General features: G+C 39.3%; 2 protein-coding genes across 3 annotated transcripts in view; one reads left to right on the top strand and one right to left on the bottom strand.

Moving 5' to 3' along the window:
• Window positions 1-7,898, top strand: part of MTFR1 (mitochondrial fission regulator 1) — a 51,620-nt gene extending 43,722 nt beyond the window's left edge. Inside the window, exons 5-8 of the mRNA XM_012663174.1 lie at window positions 2,441-2,676; window positions 4,758-5,007; window positions 5,867-6,035; window positions 7,008-7,898. Of these exons, the coding sequence (XP_012518628.1) occupies window positions 2,441-2,676; window positions 4,758-5,007; window positions 5,867-6,035; window positions 7,008-7,076 (724 nt within the window). The 3' untranslated portion in view covers window positions 7,077-7,898. The remainder of the gene's footprint in view (window positions 1-2,440; window positions 2,677-4,757; window positions 5,008-5,866; window positions 6,036-7,007) is intronic.
• Window positions 7,899-14,758: 6,860 nt separating this feature from the next.
• The window catches only part of PDE7A (phosphodiesterase 7A), a 129,137-nt gene continuing 125,379 nt past the window's right edge, over window positions 14,759-18,516 (bottom strand). For both annotated transcript variants that reach the window (XM_012663172.1, XM_012663173.1), the window contains exon 13: window positions 14,759-16,119. In XM_012663172.1, coding sequence (XP_012518626.1) covers window positions 15,914-16,119 — 206 coding nt within the window. In that variant the 3' untranslated portion in view covers window positions 14,759-15,913. The remainder of the gene's footprint in view (window positions 16,120-18,516) is intronic.

Raw genomic sequence — 18,516 nt, 5'->3', positions numbered from 1 at the left:
TAGAATGAACAATTATCACAGCTCTCAGGCAAAAATAAAATATCAATATCCAGCTAAAGGAAAATTAAAATAGAGTTTAATGTTGTCGAATGTACTAATAGTTACGATTAAGTTTGACTGTATATAACAGAGAAGCCCAAAAGAATGATGGCTTAAACAAGATGGAAGTTTATTTTTCTCTGAAGGTCATTTGTTTCTCTCTCAAATGAAAGACATCCTAAGGGTGGGTGGGCTTGATCTGATAGTGGCTCTACAGTGTCATCAGGGCCCCAGCCAGGCTCTCTGCCATCCACGGCATTGGCTTTGTATCAAGATTAGCTTCTGTCCCTCTGTGACTCTGGGACATCACCTTGCACTCAAGACTCTCAGCATGAGGAAAGGCAGCTGAGACTAAAGACGAAGGGATTTTTCCATGGAGTCACCTCTCTTTAAGTGGCCCTCCTAGATGGCTCATCAACATTCCGCCTACAGTCTCGGTAGCCAAACTCAGTCACATGTCCCCATGTAACTGCAAGGGAAACTGGAAAGTGTAATCCTTTAGCCGGGCACATTGCTGCCCTGAAATAAGGGCTTCTTTCTTTCTTTCTCTTCTTTTTTTGGTGGTAATGTTTACTAAGGAGAAGGGGAATGTGTTTGTTGGAGTAAGCAACTGGCAATCTCTGTCCCAGTGCACACTGTTCACTAGAGTGAGCCTCGCCTAGCATCTTATCCACAGCCTGACTGAGAGTTACTCAGATTTCCTTTTAGTGTGGCCCTTTGGCAGGGCCAGTTACAGAGATTCTTCAGTTGTGGGCCATGGCTCCTTCAGTTGTGTAAGCAGAATTTTATGAGAGGTACATATCATCAATTACCTGGAATAATCAGCAGATTTTTAAAACTCTGTGAGTACAAAAACAGTTGGGCACAATTTGTTAATGTTGATTGAGAGCAAGGAGAAACAAGTCGGTTATGGGCTCTTTTCTCGTTTTTAAAACTCCAAGTCAAGGCCTTCTTTCATTCTTTTCCTGTGCAATTTGGAGTATGCCAAAGAAGTGAAAATGGTTCACCATTGCAGTGTTGCAAAGTAATGTTAAACTAATGTGGCTAAAGTCTTTGACCAGAAATGGGCAGATTTTTTCCTTACAGTATATCCTTATCTCCAAAAACTGTAAGTATTTGAATTAGGGTTAAATAACACTTCTGTCATCTTACATAGAAGGAAAGCAACATTGCTAGCAGGAAAAAACTGCATAAATCTCAACTCCAATGTTGGCTTTTCCACACACTAGCTATGTGATATTGAGCTGTGTCCTCAGCAGTAAAATAATAGTATCTTCCTCATGGGGCTTAGATAAATGTGGTGAGGAAGAGGGAAGCCCCCAGGCCCACCTCTGACAACAGAGGTTACATTTGGTGTTAGCTTCCGGTCTTTTTTAGTAACTTTCAAACACTGGAGGCTTTTCCCAAGAGATATAGCATTAGGGCGTTGGGTTTCCTACTCCCAAGGTAGAATCATCTAGAGCTGAGAGCTATGAATACAATTACTTCCGGTACTTACATGAAGAATTATTTTGGTGTTATAGAGTTCTAAATGACTATAAGGTCAAAAGACAGTATGCAGGACTTTTCTGAGCCCGTAAGGGAAAAGTGAGACTAGGACTATTTTTTGAAAGGAAAGAATTTCAGATAGGAAAGGGCTTAAAGGTGGGATGCAGGCTGGGAAAACTTAATTGTAGAAAATATGAGCAAATAGATAAGTATATAAATTGACAGTTGAAAAGAAATCTGAATTTTATTCTCAACCCCAAAAGACTTCCTCCATTTGGAGGTCACAGGCACCCCACGTTAAAAAAAAAACAATTTATACCCAAATGAGAATGAGACTATTTATGTAGTTACTGCATGAGTTCAATTATAATGGTTTCTTTTTCTCCTTTTCAGTTTCCGATGCTGTATTTGGCCTACATTGTCACAATATGTCTTATAATTTGATCTTTCTATCGTACATGGAAAACACGGACATTGATATGCAGAAGCCAAGACCCTGGGGAAGGACTAATGGATCATTGATTTGATTTTGTAGTCAAATATAACTAGTAATTAGTTTACCATTTCGAAGAGCATTTAAAAGTTTCTTCTCAGAAGAAACCAAAAAGATTCAACATGAATAAGCACAATCTTTGCTAGAATCTGTGCTGCCTCCTGATAGTGTTGGTTTATGCATATTATATAGAGATTAAGGTTAAGAAGGATGGCAACAAGAACCTCAGATGTAGTTTGTAGCTATATAAGGTTGACAGGTGCATTGATGTTTTAACACTTAAACAGGAGGGGATTTATGTAAGATCGGCCTGAAAAGTGGTTGTTGAGTGTTACGCTCTGATACTTTATTAATGGTAATGATAATTTTTCATATCTCCTTACAAAGCCTGTGACAGCCAACCTTATGTCTTTCTTGCAGGACAGAGGTCAGGTCAAGGACACCTCTTCAGGATGACTTTCCTTTGTTTGCGAAGCCCCCGAGAAGGCAGATTTCCTTACCAGACTTGTCTCAGGAAGAGCCTCCCCTGAAGACTCCAGCGCTGGCGAATGAGGAAGCATTGCAGAAGATCTGTGCTCTTGAAAACGAACTTGCTGCTCTTAGAGCTCAGATTGCCAAAATTGTGACCCTGCAAGAACAGCAAAATCTCATTGCAGGTCTGTAAGTCCTACATTTGTTTGTTTTAACTGGCAGACTGGAAATTAGGAGAATGCCACTTATTTTAAAATTCATTAGTAGGTAACAGCCTTTGGGTTTGCTGAAAAAAGCCAAGGGTCAGTCCTTCCTTTTTGCATGTCCAGTACAGGACCTAGTCAAGCTTAGATGGTGTTTTTCTTTTGAAAAACCTTGATGGTATCAGAGAGGATGACTAGGACATATCTTTTGAATACACTGAAATTCGTGCAGTTGAATTGCTACCGTTGTGAATCCTTTCCTTTCTTTTGGGAAACTTAGTTGTCTGTGTCCATGGGTTTCTGTCTCCTCCATGAAAGGAGCCTGGATTTCTGTGGTCATGGGGGGCTCGGTGGTGTTTACCTTTGTGTCCTGAGGCCAGCACTTGACCTTTCACCTCCCTTTCCTGCTCTAAAACGGGGATAGTTTTACACTATGTTAGTGTTACTGTGAGAATAAATGAGAGTAGCTGCTTTAGCATACGCAGCTACTTAATAGTTGTTCCTGTTGCGCAGAACAGAAATTGAATTTAGGTCTTCTGGTCAAATACTGTAGCTTTTATTAGTGTGGTATCTTCATATTGGGGAGGAAACCATAGCCTTGAAATCCTAGCCCACTAACCTGTTGGCAAATAGTGGTTGTTTTTCTGTTTTTATTCCTGAGTCCTGGCTAGACTCATTGTTAACCAGCTCTGTCGGATAAGAGTAAGGACAGTTGACCTGCCTCTGAGCCACTTCGCCTGTGCTTCTGGATTTCAACATAATCCAATACGGGAACCTCATCTGAACTGGGCAGGGCAGAGACGGCCAGGGCTGAAGGCACTCAGGGCGCTGGGTGCTGGCCTTTGCTTACGCACGTCACTTTTAAAAAATTTCAAGTCCTGCCTTCTCTTAACTTCAAATTGCTTTTTTCTTTTGCTTTACCCCCCTCTTCTGGCAGACTAGGAAAACTTCAGTAAATAGATAATTTTGGAGTTATATTTAGATGGTCTATTTAGAATGTGAATCTTTTTTTTTTTTTTTTTGAGACAGAGTCTCACTATGTTGCCCGGGCTAGAGTGAGTGCCATGGCGTCAGCCTAGCTCACAGCAACCTCAAACTCCTGGGCTCAAGCAATCCTCCTGCCTCAGCCTCCCGAGTAGCTGGGACTACAGGCATGCACCACCATGCCCGGCTAATTTTTTCTATATATTTTTAGTTGTCCAATTGATTTCTTTCTAATTTTAGTAGAGACGGGGTCTCGCTCTTGCTCAGGCTGGTTTCGAACTCCTGAGCTCAGAATGATCCGCCCGCCTCGGCCTCCCAGAGAGCTAGGATTACAGGCGTGAGCCACCGCACCCAGCCTAGAATGTGGATCTTTTGAGTAAAATTTTTATATCAGTCCTCCTCCCACCTCAACCGATACGATTCACCCAATGAACAACTCTCTAACCTCCAATTGTGCAGAAAGATGAATTTTAGGTCCTCATTTTATAGCCTTTTAAACTCTCATCTGAGTTACTTTTTGTTTCAGAAATGAATTATAACACTTTTTTTCTTTTGTTCTTCCACAAGTTTATTCAACAGTAAGTCTAAAACTTTTCTTCCAAACACGTTCTTAATCAATGCAGTCTTTTAATGTTTAATAAGTCTTATGTGAAAATATACTTAAAATGAATTACAAATTTTTCAGTTTTTTCAAATAGTTATAAAAGCACTAAATTGTCAAACTGTATGTATTGAAGATAGAGGTGTTTATGCAGTACAGCCTACTTGTGTTTCTGCTAAAAGTGATTTCAAACTGTGCCACAGTCAACTTGAACATTCGATATCACAGAAACACCCCTGTTAAGTTAAATGGAACTTTTCCATCTGGAGAGTTTTTAGATTGACTGATACAGTGGCTGAGAGTCAGGCATTTCTCACAAAGTCATTGAAACTACCTCTCTCCTTACATCACTGAGATTCTTTTTAAGGATATTGTTTTTGGGGATACAAAAATCCTTAACATAATTTTACTTTTGATAACTGATATTTCCTTTGCCTAATACCAGCAGGGTTAAGTTTATTGTTCCTTATTTCTGTAGGTGACTTAGATTCTACCACATCTGCTATCACGCCGCCACCCGCTCCACCGCCACCTCCCCCTCCCCCTCCTCTGCCTCCACCAGGGCTCCACCAAAGCCTATCCGCTATTGATCTGATTAAGGAGCGAAGACACAAAAGAGCCAATGCTGGGGAGACTTTGGTGAAGAACAATCCAAAGAAACCTGACATGCCAAATATGCTAGAGATCCTTAAAGATATGAACAGTGTAAAACTTCGGTCAGTAAAGAGGTGAGGATGTATTTACCTTCTTTCTTACTTCCCCATTTGTATGTCTTGTGAAGCAAAAGTACTAGGCTTCTTGAGCAATTTTGTTTTATATCATGACTAATTTGATTAGTTTGTAGTTTTAAAAAAATGAGTCCCAGTAGCTCCTATACACAGTAGCTAAGAGATTAGCAAAATAATTTCCAGGTGATGTTTTTGGTTTTCCTAATTCATTCATTCATGTTCGTATGTATGTATGTATTTAGAGATGGGGTCTTCCTCTGTGGCCCAGGCTGGAGGGCAGTGGTGCAAGCATAGCTCACTGCAGCCTTGAACTCCTGGGCTTGAGAAATCCTCCCATCTCAGCCTCCTGAGTAGCTGGGACTACAGGTGTGCCACCACCCAGCTAATTTTTTTCTTTTTTTGTGGAGATGGGTCTCACTATGTTGCCCAAACTGGTCTTGAACTCCTGGCTTCAAGTGATCCTCCCACCTCAGCCTCCCAAAATGCTGGGATTGCAGGAGTGAGCCACCTCTCCTAGCCCCATTTCATTTAAATATCAGTCCTTTCATTTGGTCTTTATTGGGATTGCTCAGTCATTTATTCAATAAAGTTATGCTGTGTGCTCCGTAGGGTAGTCACTAAACGTGCATGGAGGATGGAACCCTAATTGCTTGCAAGGAGCCCATAGTCAGTGTTTTGGAGATACGTTAAGTGGCTCTTTATTGGACTCTTACGTGCTTTTTTTATTGAGCCTTAAATCTCTCACTGCCAGCAGTCTTTATCAGTGTCTTTACGGAGTCATTATGATGCTGGTGGGGGAGTGCTGTTAGGCGAAAGGCGGCGTATTGACCTGTCCCCGTTTTCTGTTCGCTTCTCTAAGGTCAGAGCAAGATGTAAAGCCCAAGCCGGTGGATGCTACTGACCCTGCTGCCCTCATAGCAGAGGCTCTGAAAAAGAAATTTGCTTATCGGTATCGAAATGATAACCAAGATGAAGCTGACAAAGGAGTTCCAAAGTCTGAATCGGAGGCCACCTCAGAGACACTGTTGGTGAGTGTTAGCCCAGGTTTTTTTCCTGTTACGTGGGAATTCACCCCATTGCTGATCACCTGTGTTTTGCAAGTCATTCAGCTGTGTCCTCTGTAAGACTTAAAGGGATAAGGTAGAGGAGTTAGTCCCTACCTACAAGTAGATTGCAGCTAGCTGGAAAAAGGATGACGTTGTTCAGCATGTATAATTTTATTTGTCTAACTATAAAACTAATAGTTACTCATTCGGAAGTTTGAAACTTGTAGAAGAGCATAAAGAAGAGAGCAAAAGTAAAAATTAACCCCTGAACAATCTTCAGTGCTAACCCCTTAGCAATCTTCAGTGTTAAATTTCCCATGCAGGGTTATATTTTTATTTACCATAATGAAGTAAAATTCAATATAATAAAATTTGTATCTTCGGACAACGTATATTTTGTGATATAGAACTTCAAAGTAAAGCAAGATCATTTTCTCTGAGGACACCTTGTGAGTCTTGTGAAGAGGGTGTATTTGATGTCAGCCTTGGAGGACGTGTATCATGTCATAGATGGAGATTGAGTAGATTTCATAGAAGCCCTCAAATACTAATTTATACATTTCCTTTATTGACATCACTATCTTGGGGGATATGTGCTTGTATTTCCAGAGAGGCAGATAACCTTAGAAATTCTAGCACCTTTGAAACTCTTTAGACATTGGAAACTTTGTATTTCTCCCTTTAATTAGCGAAGTAAAATTGTACAAAACTAGGGTATTGCCAAGATGATTGTGGTTTTCTAGGAAGCAATTTGGCTACCTCTTTACCTTTCATTCTGTTGATGTGTCCTGTGTTTATAACAAACTATCAAGTCATAAATGTTGTATTATTACCAGTAGCTGCTTGGTTTTAACTGCAGAACATACTCAACCCTCTGATCCATTGCGGGGAGGGGGATATATCATTACTGTTACATGAACCAGTATCTTTATTTATACTTTTTTTTTTTCCTAGTTCGGGCCACACATGTTGAAGTCTACAGGAAAAATGAAGACTTTAATTGAAAATGTATCAAACTCCTAATAGACAATGAGCTGAGAAAGACTATCCTGGTTCTGCTGTTGGTTTATAGAAGGCTGTTTGGCTAGTAGAAATCAACACTATTTAGTAAACTCTTGACTGTAGTATTCAGTGGTCTCCTTTTTAGCCTAATTATAGGATTAAGCAATAACGAAAGCACTGTAAGTGTGGTTTTGCTTGTATGAGATGGTCAGTTCCACAACATGTGTATTCTGACATGTTTTTAATGTGTATCCTGCGGGGTTCAGGTTTCCAGTCTTAAACAGTTGTATTGATTTCAGAACATAGAAAGGACATTTGTGGATGTTACTGCACATTTTTAATTCTTAACACTAATTTATCTGTACAAATGTTTTATATACATATATTTGGGTATAAAACAGTTCATGTAAAAATTAGAGAATAATGGCAATGAGGGTACTGTTATCTTCATTTGTTTTCCATGATCATTTAGTATTCAGCGATGGAACAGCTGGTATAACGTAAGTTGTTGGAGTGAAATATTTGAGATTGGAATCTTCATGCCTTGAACAGAACTCACATCTTAGATTCTCTCTCACATTTTCTTGGAGCTGGGGTTTGAATAGGAAACAGGTAATGTTCACTGCTGAAATTCTGTAATGCTTCTATTAAAGGCAAGTTGAGGACCAGGAAAGCTGCTTTCACCTCATTGCCATCCATTGCTGAGGAAGAAAGTATAGTTTTCAAGTAGTGACGAATTAATTATTGGATTAAATCCCTTTTTAAGTAAAACCGAGAATGTACCATCTTCTTTCCTTTCAGCTTAATAAATGGCATCAAAAAGATGACTTGTTGCTAAGTTAATACTTTTGAAAATGTCAGCATAATAGAGTTCTAAAATTTTTAATATTGGTCAAAATATTAACTTTATAATGAAACATTGAATAGGCGAATGAATTTCCTATAAGTTGTTTATCATTGGTGAAAATGCTGTTCTGTTGAATTATATTATGCGGTATAAACCATAGGTGTTATTAGAAAGTGGAGAACTGCCTTTCTTATCTAGGTCTTCTGAGAACTTGCTATAAGTGATCATTTTTTAAATGCATGACAAATCTTCATGATTTTTCTATTTCTGATAGACTCAGTATAGTTAATGCTAGAATATCTTACCATGAGTAAATATTTGGATTTTTTATGTAAATCTAATTTAAAAAGTTATACTTCGTGGAAGAATTAAGAGATGGGAAGAGTAGATCGACATTCACTTTTAAGTTATTGAAAATATGTGCATTGTTCTCCTACATATTCACAAAAATTATTTGAGATAATTAGATGGCTGGTTATTCAGCTTAAATTTGAACTGTGGCTTATTTTATACATGTTGATGTTCATTGTTTCTAATTGTTTTATATGGTTCAAAATTCTGTCTTTAAAGAAATTCGGAAAATTTGCCTGACACATATTTTGACCTCCTAAGAAATTTGTATTTGTATCAGTATTGAATTTTGGCCAGTTCTCCAATATTTAAAAGTTACTATTTTAAAATAAAGCAAACTGTTTTACTTTCCCTGGACCATAGTGCCTATAAATATATATATTTTTCTTTACAATAGGTTAAGATTCTTTTATATTGCACATGTAGCTTTTCAGAATAATTTCCTTCTGCATTTTTTCAGGAGGAAATATATTCCTTAAAATAAGTTACATCATCTCTCATTCACTTTTTCTCTTAAAGGGATCTCAGCATTAAAACAGGAGGGCAAGCATAAGGTATCCAAGTTGTCTCAGGATTCTCAAACCCATAATCCACTTCTGAGCTGGAGAAATCTGTTTTCCCATCTTCTCTCATGCCCACCTCAGTTTCTGGTTCTCTCACCCATCGCAATACCTCACCCATCGCAATACCTAAAGTACTAGATCTAAAAAAAACGTTAAACTCTACATTTCATAGCCGAGGCTCAGAAAGGTTGGTAATTTGGTATGTTTTGTCTTCTATGAATTTCGACTAACCCAGAGACCCTCATTTTATGTTTTACATATATATATAGAGAGAGAGAGAATATGAGAGTCAGAGAGCACTGGACTTAGAGTTTTATGTGATCTTGTTAAATAAGTTAGCATTTTTAGTGTTGCATTATTTTACAAAAAGTCTCTGTAGTTTCCAGTAGTACGATTTCTCCTAGAACATGTGGTCCCTGGAACCTGTAAAAGGCGTCATCCTATGCACTTGCTTGTGCAGGCTTGGGATGGGAGGGTAGGACGTGCAGTCTGTAGTTCTGGTTGTTTCCTCAGTCATAGGCCCTTCTGCATAAGACTCTTATCCTTAGCCAGAGAATTCCAAAAATAATAACAATAATAATAAAAAGACTCTTATCCTACTGCTGTATTAAGAATTCCTATGAATCTGTGTCTTGTGATGAAGAAGAAGTCACGAGGTAATAACTAGCAGAAACAAATGCTTTGGAAAAACCGTCGTCCTGGGAAGTTCTCCAAAAATAGAAGTTCTCTCTGTGGGATAATATCTGGCAGATAGATGTTTAAATTTTCAGTTCATCCAACAAAGTCAGCTCTGGGATTGCCAGGCAGGATGAGACACTTGGTTTTAAGACACTGTTTAAGACATTGTCATTGTTATACCCAATATAATACAGTATTTCTCATGAGCTTCCATCCATTCCTAGAGTCCTGTTCCTATGTCTTCTTTCCTCTTCTCATCTTAGAGATTTATCATTCTCTGAGCCACCCTATTGAACCTATTTCAATTAGGATTCTTCTTAGACTTTCTTTGAAAGCCTTGTAAGTAGGCTAGTTCTTCATTGGTCTTAGTGCTCTTTCTGGAGGACAGACGGGACAATAAAAATAGCATAACCAAGGATAAGGATCCAGAACTCATGCACATTTCCCTCTGAGACTACTATCCTTAGTCCACTTCATATGTGCCAGAAGCCTTAATGTTCCTACACCTGGGACTTCTCAAACTCTTCTTCTCTGGTAGATTCTCCAGCCCCTTGTTAAGCTCACAGAGGGCTTCCATAAGGGTAAAATTTAGATATTTTCAGGCAGGTAAATGTTAAGATAACCCAAATAGCGCCTCCCATTCCACACCAAACAACTACCATAGGGAAGTCCTTCATAATTTCTTTCTTTCCAGGTGGAAAAACCTTAATTTGGGGAAAAGGCCAGACTCTTCCCAACAGGGTTTTTACCAAAGGTACAAAAAGCCCTCTGTTAATGTTGCCTGGTGGCCATCCCTCTTCATTGGCCTGATAAGCTTTTTAACAAAGGGTGAAAGAAGGCGTATTCTCAGAGAACTATGCTGTGGAAACTGCATGTTTTAAGGGTGAAAAAGGATGAGGACTAGAGTATGGTTTGGAAGTCATTCTGAAATTCTGGTGTTAGCAACAAGGGTAGAGAAGTGAGAAGTATGTAGGGCAGTGATCTCGGGTTGGGCTCTCCAGACCCTCCTTAACCCCTGCCTTCCCTTCTGCAAGAGAACACCTGGCAATGCACACACTGCTCTGTGACCAAGGACACAGCCTTGGTGAGCTGTTCAAATCAGATTCTCCCCCAGGAATTTGGATTGGAAACCTCCACAGAGTGAGGCAGTTAGCAGGAGCTCAAATAAAGATGTTGGGAGGTACAACTGTATCCATGAGTTTATATAAAGCAGGGATTATGAGAAAATGAATTAGGGAGAATACTCACAGCAATGCTTCATTCAGCATTTAATATGTGCCAGTACACAGTTTTACTCTGAGAGGTAGACATTTTACAGGTTAGGAGGCCACTCAGAAGATCAGGTCACTTGCCCAAGGACCCAAACCCAGGTCTGTCAAGCTGTAAAGACAATGCCCACCAGAACTGGACCACGCTGGCTCCCTGATCGCAGACTCCCAGCCTCCAAAACTGTGAGGAGTAAATATCTGTTGCTTATAAGTCCCCCAGTTTATAGTACTTTGTTGTAACAGCTTGAGCGAACTAAGACAAGTATATTCCTTTGTATTATTTCCTTCAAAAAGCTTATCTTTAGATAAATTTTTAAAACCTAATTTCAGCTAAGAAAGGAACTTGGGAAATCATTAGTCTCCTGATTCTTTATAGGACATGGCTCAACAAAAGAAATACTTCAAATCTATGGTCAGAAAAATCTCATAAATTGTAGCTTAAAAATAAGCGTTGTAGTATAAGACAGAATTTCTTAAAGACTATGATGGGACCAGTGGAAAGATTCAGTAAGTCAATTAAGTCTCAGTGCCTCAGTTTTAAATTATAGCCAGTAAGAAATCTAATATTAAAAATAAGGAGCTTTCTCTCCCCTGCCATCCTACCAGACTTTAAGATGGATTTCAGGACAACTTAGAAAATCTAGGTATAAAACTAAAAAATACAATTGATAAAATTTAGTATTTTAGTAAAAGTATCATATTGAACATTTAAAACTATATTTTAGACTCAAATTCTAAGGCTAAATGATTTCTACCATTCATAGATGTTAATAATAAAAAAAAAAACCTAGAAATGGTGTTATTTTCATCATTAACTAAACCATTCATTCTCCTAAACAGCCACCCAACATATTACTCATTTTGTACAATACGGAAACCTGCCGTGCTATATGACAAACACGTTGCACACATTGTTCTGTTACTCAAACATATGCCATTTAATACCCTTTTTATTACATCCAGTGCCATGCTCTGCACACAACAGGGACTCAGATATCACTACCACATACTTCAACATGGACAGGTTTCGATATAATTTCTTTTAGTGATGTATTGATAGCCATAAAGGGGACATATCAATTCCAAATTAATTTTTTCAACAAATGTTTATTGACGACGACCCAATTGACATAAACCCTCTGCTGGGCACAGGAAGATGGAGATCTGCTATGTGCTGGCCATCAGCTTACCCCCAAGTAGTGGTGGGCCCACCTGTAGTCCATGGACCCCTGGGGGCCTTCCAGATGACACAGTCATCCGCAGGTCTTTAGCAAGGAACACTGCAGACTGAGTCCTGCACATACCTGTATTACTATATGCTTCAAATGTATGCTGATGCTATGGTGATTAATATGCACATTTCTTTAAAAGCAACAGTGAATTCATATTAGCTATTGGTCACTGTGTATTTCCACAATCAGGAAATGCTGATTGGGAGGGGATTTAAACATTATTCATTAAAATATACATGCTTGAAAACATTGGAAACCTCTGATTAAAAGTTTTAAGAAATTAGAAAGCTCAATAAAAACCAAGAAAGCATTTTGGAAAAAGAGACTGTTTTTGGAATCTTCATGAAATTACTAGCACCTCTAACCTGTACCTCAGGTACAAATAGATTTCCCAGGTTTGCAAAGGACATAAAATGTAATTTTTACTTATTTTATACAAAGAGGATCATTACAAACCATCACGTTTACAGTGAGTACAAATGTTGACCAGGAACCAATATTTTTTCTTTTTTTAAGTTAGGGCCTGTCAAAATTTTCTCTCCAAGGACGTTTACCCCTAGAGCAGAGACCTAAATAGGGCTGCTGCATGCTCAACAATTCTTTGAAGTCTCTCGTTTTATCTTGAAAATTCATGTCAATTTTGCATTCTATTCTGTAATATTTACTTTTTAAAAAATGTCTTCTAAATATTTAACTGTTTCCTCAAATTTTTCTAGAGAAATAAATATTCAAGGAATATAGGTCATATTAAGAAGTAGGGCTAAAAAGAGAGTCCCACATATACATAACAAAACAGATTTTTAATGGGTTTATTATTAATGTATGTGAAGGCAGGAAATGAGAGCAATACCCAGGTGTTCCCCTGAGAATGTATAAATAAGATAATCCTTTGAGCATTAAACTATCAGACAGACAATGGGTCGGAGCAGAAGTAAGCAATCATACACAGGGAGAACGGAGCCTAGGTGGGCTCAGTGGAAACAAGGGCGAAGGTAATGGCAGATCTAATGGATGTGCCAATCAGAAGCTGATGTGGAGAAGCAACTGCTGGCAGAGAATCTCTAGCACCTTCCAGGGGAAGAGGGTACCCTGGTCCACAAACATGATTATCGGCAGGTATATCCCGATAGGGAGATGGATGCATGAGGCAACTTGGCTTCCCTTGCTCAGAATCCGTGCTCACCAAGTAACCAGCTGATCATAATTTGGCTTCCCAGGAAGATTTGCCTAAAGGGAGAGAATAATGGATAGTTATATTTCTTATTGTAAATGAAAATATTGACACTATTTTTTTTAAAAAATCAGTTACTGTGAGCTTGGTTAATGTGAGTTTGCCATGAGATGATTCCACTCTCTATATGCTGACAAACCGGGTCTGTGAGCTTTTACGGATCCTTATCAGACTCTCTGGGTACATCAGATTTGCCAAGGTGGTGCCACCGCATATGAGAGGCCAGTTGACCTTCCCCAGGTAACACTCTACTGCCCGTAGACCTCTATATCCACACTGTCCAATACGGTAGCCACTAGCCACGTGAATAGTGGGCACCTGAAATATGGCTAGTCTGAATTGAGATGTGCTGTAAGTGTAAAATTCACACTGGATTTCAAAGACTCGGTACCAAAAAAAAAAAAAAGGATGTAAAACATCTCTTTGATAATTGTTTTTTATAATGACTACATGCTGAAATGATAAAATATTTGGATATATTACAATAAATAAAATTAATTCCATCTTTTTCCTTTTTATGTGGCTATCAGAAAATTGAAAATTACTTATGTGGCTTGCATTATATTTCTATTGGACATCACTCTTCTATACAAATAATGACAGTAATGTCTGACTTAAAATTTTACACTATATCCCTTCTACTGAATTGGATCTGGGAAGATACAGGAGAGGTACGGTGGTACCTTTCTTGACACTGATATCAATCAAGTAGAAGCAGCCATTTGTTATTATTTTAAAAAGGTCAGTGATAGAAATAAACACAGCTAGTATTTTAGTACTTGCAAGAGTTGCTGATGTCTGTTCCCAGCTGTGGGAACAAAAGGCTATGGAGGCAGAAGGCCTGGCTCCAAGCTGGCCTGTACCCTGGATTAGTCAAGACTCTGAGCAAACCTGCACCAGGGCTCAGCGTGGGCTATGTGCTCATTCCTAAGGTGCAGACAATAGTGGATAAGCTCAGACTGAACAAACATCTGATGCGTGAATGCAGGAGCCAAGAAGCTAACTTTGATTTCCTTGTAATTTAGCATCGTGATTTCCAAAGGATTGAGTTATACCGTAAATATCAAAGATAAAAATGTGAAAAGATAGGTTTTTATTCATCAAAAGTTAACAGCAACAGGCACATATTAAAATGAGTATGGCAAAGCCTTTTACAAATGGCTTTACACTCAAGCTTTCTCCCAAGAAAATGGCTGTTGCAACAAACTGTAAACATAATTAATAAACAGTCTTTTACAGTAACAAGGGAAATACAAATGAACTAAAAGAAAGCACCGGTTTCTCTTAAAACTAGATTACAGTTGTGCTTACTATACATAAAACAATTTAAAACAAATTACAAAAGTGGAATGTTTTAAGTTTAAAATTAGTCCTTGTATTTTGTCCTAGAAAACATCTGTTCACATCAAAAGGCCCATCAAAGGGTAACGTTTCATCAAAGGGAGGGACAAGAAAACAATGCACTTTTTTCAAATCAAAACAAGAAGTTTGGTCACTTAGCTTTGTGCATAGTTTAAGGCAACTGGAGCAATCTGTTACAGCTTACCTACCTTTCCCTCCCCCAAATGTGGCTGCTCATTATGTCACATTCTAAAATAATAAATAAAAGCTTACATTTCAAATCATTTCCCACATGGATAAACATAACACATGCACAGTCATACATGCACAAACATGCACTCAAACACACATCCATACATTCACACGCAACATACCTCTCACTCACTGCAGTGAAAGGGACTTTAGTACCCTTGATCTGAAGGACACACTTCCCCATCCCACTTTATTTCAGATTGGCAAATACCCTGAGCTGATTATGGTGTTTTAAACATTCCACCTTTTTTCTTGCATGTGCAGGTCAAGTGTACAGTAGTGAAAACAACATGCAATGTCTTCACTGCAGAATCATAATACAGCTAGGACATTGGTGTCTTCCCCTCCCGCCCCAAATTAAAAACTAATAGTTAAAAAAAAGAATTGCATTGCCAAACAGCACTGGAGTGAAAGCTTGGCGGTACTCTATCATAAATGCTGTTTCCAGTGCACAAAATAAAATTATAGCAAGTGGGAGGCTTTGGTGGCATCCAAAGAAGAAAAAAGGCAAACCAGGGGGAAAGAGCTGCAGTCTAAGGTTTGATCTTTAAATTTTTTTAGTGGTTCCTTCACAATCATGCTCCAAGGCAATTTAGAACCAGTATTTTCAGAGTTGGTTTGTAAACATTGAGTCTTGCCAGAGGCAGCAGAGGCTGGGCACTTCACATTTCCGTTTTCTCAAAGAGAACTTAGTGGAAGGTACAAGATACACATTGTTGCATGAGACTGGTTAAATTCCAGGAGATTGCTGCTGAAAGATTCAGTTCAAGTTTCACGGTCTGAAGAACAGATGCTTTGAAAAACACGTGGCACACCTCACAACTTGCTTTGTTCCTCCTTTCAGGTTCTCTCCTGCTGGGCTTTGCACATTCAAGGTTTCGCACAAAAGCCAAGCGCATATTGCTATATGTTCGGGTCTTATAATTAAAAAGTGGGTTCAAATGATCCAATAGAGGAAATCTTGGAAAAAATAATGCTGGCTGGCATCATTCACTTGGAAACCTTGGCAGTCAAGAGTAAGTTCTCTCACCTCAAAACCCCATTTCACATTTCTAAAAACCTCCAGGAGGCAGTTTGTCCCACTAGTTCTGGGGGTTACGATAACCGATTTTCCTGAGGTAATAGCTGTGAGTTCAGTTCAAATGCAGCATCAGCGTCCTGACTGCGGGGCTGTTCTCTCTGCAGTCCCTTCCAGCTGGCCTTATTCAGCCCCACATGCCCGAGCATCGTCTGGGAGAGTCTTGTATTGGAAAACCTGGCCCATTCCGTAAACAAAGGCTCCACTAGGTACGTCATAAAACCTTGAGAAAATTAGAGAAGAAAGTTATTAACATATGTGCTAAAGTTTTATCTTTAAAACATCTAATACCGTGTTAACCTTCTTTAGTCCCATTCCAATATTCCCTAAATCTTATTTTTCAAAAGATTCGTGTGTGTGTGTGTGTGTGTGTGTGTGTGTGTGTGTAATTTACATATCTTCTCTGAAGAATCAATTGCTCAAGTAACTCAATGGAACTTTAAGTAAAGGCAAACCGACAAACACAGCAAATTTTTCCTGGTTATTCCTCTTAGTGGCACAACTGCCCTCTTTCACCTGAGCAAACGCAGTGGCCATACCAACTCGGAGGATACCAGGGCATAACGTAAGTTGAAGGATAGTTCCAGTGCAACAGCTGGAGACTGAGACGCCTCCAGGACCGGGTTCTGTGGTCTCAGCTGAAGTGGAGCTACAGGGGGTTTATTGCTTTATCCCTTCAGGGATGGAAATCTTCACACCTGGTCATGATTACAATTGGTCACTTTATTTAACACAGAATATATAAAGCTAAAACTCACGATAAGAATTAATCAGTCTAAAAATAACAGGCGAGGTTAGTTAAAAAATTATTAACGTGAACACCAAATGTGTACAGGGACCTATTTTTTTAAACACTTACAGGGTCAAAAGAAGCCCCATAGAACATAGCTTATCAATCAAATCATATTGTATATTGAGCATAAATGACGGTGGAGGGGGGAGGTCTCGCTCTATTGTCCAGGCTGGTCTTGAACTCCTGGCCTCAAGCGATCCTCTTGCCTCGGCCTCCCAAAGCACTGGAATTACAGGTGTGAGCCACTGTGCCCAGACTGATGGTTGAATTTTTTCAAGTGTACATAAATATGGTATCTGAAATAGGAATTATATCTGCAATAAGGCTTGCTTTTTTTCATTGGTCCATTCTCTCCACACATATTAACTGAGAGCCTACTATGTACCAGGCACTATTCTAGGGGGCTGGGGCAAAAGCAGTAAGACAGACAAGACCCCTGTCCTCAAGGAGCTTATATTCTGGTGAAGAAAAAGAGATAATAAACAGAAAATGTCATTACTGCAGTCCAAGAACGCAGCAGCTTTTGGCAGCCATCCTCACACCACAGTGTCATGTTGAGCCTGCCACCCAATGCCATGTCCTTCCTGTGTGCCGTGGTTAAGTCATGAGCAGATGGAGTTTTGTGCCCAAATGCAGAGCCTTATTATCATAGGTTTTACATGATTCATCTTACTTCATTCCTCCCACTGTTCCAACTGGTTGACATCTTTGGGGATCCAAAGATGTCTGTAACATCCAACAAATTAGCTGTCACTTCCGGCTCTATGTTAACCTAAAATTTCTTTTGGATCTTAAATTAAGCAGCTAATAAACATGAATAGCCCAGAGCCATGGACACAACCTCTCTTTCGGAGTACCTCGAGCCCAGCTGTTCAACCATTTGTGAATCCACCTAATTGCACTAGCCCTCCAAGCCTCCACTCTATCCTTGCAGATTTTATAGGATGCCTTGTCAAATGCCTTACTTTTATCTAGTATGTGATATTTTCTTATTCAACAGAATTAGTATTCCTATCAAAGAAGGGAATTGTATTAATTAAACATGAATTGGACTTACTGACCCCAGGCTGGGTAATAGTATTCACTACTTAGTGTGGTAGTTGAGAGGCTGGGATTGGGTGTCAGAAAGACCTGAATTTGAAGCCCAACACCATCTGTTAACAGTGTGAAGTGGACAAAGGATCTGAAAAAGGGAGACACTCACCGTGTTGCCTCCTGGGTTGTTGTGAGGAGTCAGTAGATGTGAACTATCATGATCAGTTATCTTAAGCCTGTCCCTCTGACAGCCCACTCTAGGTCTGTTCAACACTGACAAGATCGGTAGTTTGAGATGAACAGTTTAAGGGACCTAGCTTCTGGTCCCTTATAAAAATTGCATTTTTTAAAACCTCATTTGCAAGTTCTCTCATTAAACGAGACAGTAGTTTACTCAGGCAAAAAGACATTTATTTAAAGTAGCTAGAGTGAGTTGAGTACCCATTCACCTATCTCCAATTCGATTCTCTTCTGCCCATGTTTTCATCTTTCACATTTGACGATTATTCTACCAGAGAATCAAGACAAAGCAGATCTGTTTCTTAATTGTCTGACTGTCCTCCCCAAAGAAAAACATCCTGCTAAGCTCAGCATCCCCAGCCAGTGTGAGCTCTCAGAGACTCGGCATGCCCGCACACGCGGGGGTCTGGCCTCACTCTGCACGCTCGTCTTCACTTCGTCTACCTGTCCCCCCTCACTCACACCAGGCACCACCAGTCTTCCACGTGAGGACACTTTGCCATCACAATGTAAGAATTATGTTTCTGAATTTTTCACCCCACAGCATGGTCC

The sequence above is a fragment of the Propithecus coquereli genome, unplaced genomic scaffold (genome assembly GCF_000956105.1).
Source record: "Propithecus coquereli isolate 6110/MARCELLA unplaced genomic scaffold, Pcoq_1.0 Scaffold8, whole genome shotgun sequence".
NCBI classification, from domain to species: domain Eukaryota; kingdom Metazoa; phylum Chordata; class Mammalia; order Primates; family Indriidae; genus Propithecus; species Propithecus coquereli.
This window is presented reverse-complemented; position numbering and strand designations above follow the sequence as displayed.